The sequence below is a fragment of the Montipora capricornis genome, chromosome 8 (genome assembly GCF_036669925.1).
Source record: "Montipora capricornis isolate CH-2021 chromosome 8, ASM3666992v2, whole genome shotgun sequence".
Taxonomy (NCBI): Eukaryota; Metazoa; Cnidaria; class Anthozoa; order Scleractinia; family Acroporidae; genus Montipora; species Montipora capricornis.
Window position 1 is genome coordinate 26,040,912 of NC_090890.1, and position 5,468 is coordinate 26,046,379.

The window sequence follows — 5,468 nt, forward strand, 5'->3', positions numbered from 1 at the left end:
TGTTTTAAGCTATTGGGCTAGCTATTCCATGGTTGCCCCGCTATAGGAGAGGCTGTGCTTTAAACGTTTAGTTCTCGGCCTTGGCAAGGTTATTTTTCTCTTAGAGTTTCACAGGTTGAGTGAAAAGACATTGAAGATAATCCGGGACATTTTTCTCTAGAGGCCTTAAAAATCAACCCGATAAACATGGAGTTTGTATGCAAATTTATCTCACGTCACGGTATCTTTTAAAACTTACAAGGAAAACCTCGTTATTCTTCCAAACATTGCTGAAAGGTACCCGTTTCAAAATATTTGATGCGGTTTATAGGAAACAATTCTTCGCATAATTTAACCAACATTTTTTTTCATGTGGGGGATTAATTTGGTTTGCAATGACACTTTGTACGTTCTCTTCTGAACCTATTCGTTTAACCCTGTTAGCTATAATTCCAGATGAAACTGACCTTGTCGGTTGCGGATATTCAGAGTTTCTTCGGTTTTTTTTTTTTCAGTTTAGGAGACTCCGTAGCATTTTCACGATCCGCTCAGTGGAATTAGAGTTTGTATAACATACAGGTAGATAGCTCCATTGCTATTAATTTTGCGGTATTCGGTTCCATACATTATTTGTCTTCCTTAGGTGCGAAGCAAGGTTCTATCCGGTCAACGCCTCTTCTGTCAAAACAAAGAAAAGTATATTCTACGTTTACGTATGAAGCATCGTTGGACACCGATCTTAGATCAAGGCAAGCGAATGAAGCTAGCACTATGGACTCAAGAATAACACCAGCAGATGTCTCAAGCAAAACTGCATTACCTTCGATATCATCGAAACGTTTCACGAGCTTGTATGAAATTACTAAAGCAGGCTATTGGTCCAAGATCACTACGTTTCACCTCAATAAATTAATGGCTTCGCCAAGCACCATCTTACCCAAAACAAATGCGTTTTCAATGGAATTTTCGTCAACTTCTCAAATATCACGATTTGTCACGGGCTCTTCGTGGTCCTTTGGTGAGAGAAGTAAAACGCATGCTTTTCTAAGCAGATTGTTACCGAAAATAAACGCATCTTCACATATAGTATCGTCAGCTCCTCAACTAACTCGATTTGTCACAGTTTATTCAAGATCTTCTGGTGATGGCAGTAAAACAAATGCTTCGCGAAGTACCATTTTACCCAAAATAAATATGTCTTCAATGGAATTATCGTCAGCTTTACAACTATCCCAATTTCTCACAGTTTCGTGGTCTACTGGTCACAGTAGCTTGAGTATCTCTCTGAGCGATAAAGGAAGGCCTACCACCACAGCACATTTTAATGTATCTCGGCTGCGGAGTAAAGCTCTTCATCTTACCGAGGTGGCAGAAAACGTTCCAGAAAGATCATCTTATGTTGATTCAAAGTACTCCAGGCCCCCATATAAAAATGAAACAAATGACCCCTTGTCCGCTTCAGATTATTTTCACGACTCTGCGGTAAAAACAAGCCCCGCTCAAATTGCTCAGACTACTTTCACGTTCTTGGAACTTTCAAATCATCGATTTTATTTGAAGAGCTTGATTGAATTGCACACGGAAGGGATAAATCGATCAGAAGTAATCAGGGCGGCAACCAGAAGCACACCTATTGTAAGAAGCGTATATAAAAGTTATCCCGAGGGGGGTTTTCCTTCCAAAAGTGCATTCAGTCATTTCACCAACTCAACGACGACCACCATCAAAAGGGTGAAGCAGGTTAAAAGTTTACAACCAAATAGCTGTATATCATTGGTTACAACATCGTCGGAAAAGTCCTTGTTGTCCTTTTTGCGGAGGCAAACAACTGGAAAGCAGCAGGATCTTTGTTCTCAATACCTGACAAGTGCAGCATCTAAGGAGATGCCTTTGTCTCAGATGGCGCCTTCAAAAGCAATGGTTTCAGGAAGCTCGTTTGTCACTTCGATCAAAGATGCGACAAGAAGTCAGACAGTTCCTAATACTCTCAGAGATCAATTATCATCTGTCAATTTACCAATAGCCTCGTGGATCACCACTTCTCAGACCAACACAAACACCCTCAGTGAAGACGTATCAGCTTATACTCTAACTGATTCGCCTGCAATTACCACTGTTCAAAAACCTTCAAATACAGGAGAGGTACTGAGGACTATTTACCCAACGCCAATAAGCGGAGACTTCACGTCAGTTCATCTTACCACGAAAATGATAGTTAGATTAAGATTCAAGGATTCAAGTGCATTTCCCAGTCTTGGGGACAATCCAAGTGCATTTCCATTAACTTCCAAAGCGATGGCCAATTACGAGTCCATTCATTCAACATCCAAAGATATTGAATTCAGACGCTCTAGCACTGAAACGTTTCTGAAAAACACACAGGGTTATTTTGCGACTGTTAGAAATGAACTTTCAACAAGATTATCCTTTGGAGTTTCTGCGAGACCAACACGGATAGTTCAGTCAGATACACAGGCGATTTCTCTGAGAGATGCAATCAGCACAATTCCAACAAATCTGATCTCAGCTAGTCCTTGCACGACTTACAAACTTGTCTCACCTTCTTCAGGACTGCTTCCAACATTTGGTAGCCTTTTACTTTCGTCATTTTTTCCAAGGAACGATTTCAGCGCCCCAAATACTAATTTACTCAAGGAAATTAGTAGTAACACCGATTTATCTACCTTTTTGCCATTGCCTTTTCAATCTGAAGAAAACTACAGTTTATATCCACTGGTGGCAGGATTATCTATAAACTCAACTATAACCTTTCCAGCCATTAAGAGGTCGGCTACGTCCCTTGCAAACAACACTGATGTCCGTAAAAGCAGTTCTTTCTTCCACAGTCAGTTGTTAACAGAAAGTTTTGAAGAGATGACATCACGAAACAAAACGCTTTTTGTCTCAATGAACGCAGCCTTCACAACACGTCCGTCGGCACATCATGGGGGAAAGGAGGGTACTACATTCCTCCGTGCAAATAACCCAACCACTTCTGTGACCATGCATTCCATAACGTCCACAAGATTCCTTTCAACTTTGGAAATGACTCAGTCAGCAAGACTGAGCGTACCGGTGACTTCTTCTGTTCACTATAGCGATGGTTTTAGGGCAGCGAGAGGCAACCAAAGGCAGAGTATTCGCATGTCGCTTTCCCCCGCTTCCACGACAAATGGACGATTAATTCACACAAGCCCCGTATTGAATAATTCAAAGGAAATGACTGTTTTGAAAACAGACTTTTTGGGTACAGTAGGGTCTACTTCTCCATATCAAAGCCTTTCACGTTTTGCAGCTGCAAGTTGTTTCACTGCAACAGAGTCCAACAATGAGTCATACACTGAATCTTTTGCCACGAATTTGCCGCACTCATATAACCGAGCCTCTGTACCTAGTCAAGGTATCCCAGTGTCTTCCAAAATCTATCTCATCTCGTTGTCACGGTTAGAAACAACACGATCAGGAAATGTGCTTACCAGTAGTCACAGTTCGGTTTCAAGCCAGCAGTATAACTTCACGGTAGTCCCATTTAAGATCATGGACGGTTCCTTGATCATAAGGAATAAAAACTATCATCAAAACCTTTCCAATCCAAACTCAACCATGTTTAAAGCACTTGCAGGCACGGTTGAAGCTATACTAATGACCATTCTATCTACGAACAATACGGATATCTTAGATGTTGAAGTAACATCGTTTGAAAATGGAAGTGTCGTTGCTTATTTCAAACTGAGAGTAAAATACGACTCGCTTCTGAGCGATCAGGAATTAGCTCAGCTTCTAAATGAGGCCAACGAAACTATGTGGGATAGTTTCATTGTTTCTAACATAACAGTGATTCTGAGAGATACCCAAGAGACTTCTTCGAGACCTTTGCTTGGAGACGATAACACGGGACACTCAAATACCGCCATAATCGTTGCTACACTCACTGCACTTGGTGTATTATTCATTGCTTTGGCAAGTTGTGGATGTTACATCTACAAAACGAAAAGACTGTGCAACAAATCAAAAGTAGAACCTTCAGAGTAAGTAGCAAAGAACTTGAACGTATTTATTTTCTTTCCTAAAGGGCGTTGAAGCATTCGAAACCCCTTGGGAGAAGGAAGCCCGTAAACGAGATTAAATACATCTTATTGCATTGTTTGACACATAATACGCTCGCATATTTTTCGAGTTGAGTAGTATTTTGGGAGCAACGAATAAAATGTCCGCACATATTGTATGTTACACCTTTCAATAGGAATTTGTTATTCTTCCTAGTATTTTGACTTCTTCCTTCATTGACCGAGATTCCTATCGATTGCATAATTGGGCATGTCAGCACAAACGAGACCATTCGAATCAGTGTCCTTCATTTGATCAGTGTTGATTGGATAAACGAAATGACGAGTAGTAAGCGATCGACAAGCTAAATTCTTGGTCTTTGCATCGTGCTGAAAACAATTTGGTGTATTCAGTGTATTACCGTCTCATATTTTGCCTGTTCTCTAGGCCAAATATGGTAAAATTGCGTAATAGTGGAATAATAAACGCCCCGCTTATACTAGTAAAAAATCAGCCCTCCTTTTCGATCGACGAATACCTTTTTTATAATTTGCTTTTATTTTAGTTCTACCACTTTAGGATCAGAACTCGATAATATTGAACCGGTACGCCGACACACTTGGGTCACGGACCATCAGCAGGATATCCCGGCCGCAGATCTCTCTTCCGGAAAGAGTTCTTCCTCTGAAACACTAAGCCTTAAAGTTCTGCAGAGAAAAGACGCTGAGCACGGAAAGAGCCGTACGTTAGAGTTTGGGGCAAAATCGAAAAGGAGTCCATTTGAACCAAACACCGCGAGCAGCGCTACACTAAGAGGATCAACGCCCGAAAATGCTGGTTTGACACGTTCGATCAGAAACACAATCCAAGCTGATCGGGCACCCAGCAGTAGAAAAACCTCCATGGATATAATGTCCAGTTCCAGCACTTCATTTGAAACTTAACATGCGTAGTCATTAGGTCGAAGGGCCGGATAGGGGACAAGTGAGCAAATGTCAATTCGATAATGCTCTAAGGATGATCTGTTTCCACATTGTTGGGCAGGTGAAATGCTCGTGGCAGTTATGATCCCAACATTACTCCTTTTTTGTCCGTCCGCTTTTATTACTGATAGAAATTTGCATGATAGAGATAATATTTGAAATGCAGATGTATATCAACTGCGAATATGAAACCGGATTTTCTGAGCGAAAGATTGTTGAAGTTAAGGAAGTTAAAGTTGCCAAAACAACCTGTAAAAAGACTTGTTTTTTTTTTTTATGCATTTGCATATAGTGAAAGGTAACACGAATTATTTATGATGAAACTATCTCCGTTTTGGAGACATGCCCAATAGTGTTAACACTTGTAACAACGGATCGTGGAAGCGTTATAAGTGAAGCTCGAGAGAAGAAGTCATCTACCAGATACTATTCAGTAAGGTAATTAAAAATAAGAAGAAG

General features: G+C 40.6%; 1 protein-coding gene across 1 annotated transcript in view; it reads left to right on the top strand.

Moving 5' to 3' along the window:
* Positions 1-5,468, top strand: part of LOC138014315 (serine-rich adhesin for platelets-like) — a 6,234-nt gene extending 766 nt beyond the window's left edge. The window contains exons 2-3 of the mRNA XM_068861364.1: positions 623-4,007; positions 4,592-5,468. Of these exons, the coding sequence (XP_068717465.1) occupies positions 623-4,007; positions 4,592-4,970 (3,764 nt within the window). The 3' untranslated portion in view covers positions 4,971-5,468. The remainder of the gene's footprint in view (positions 1-622; positions 4,008-4,591) is intronic.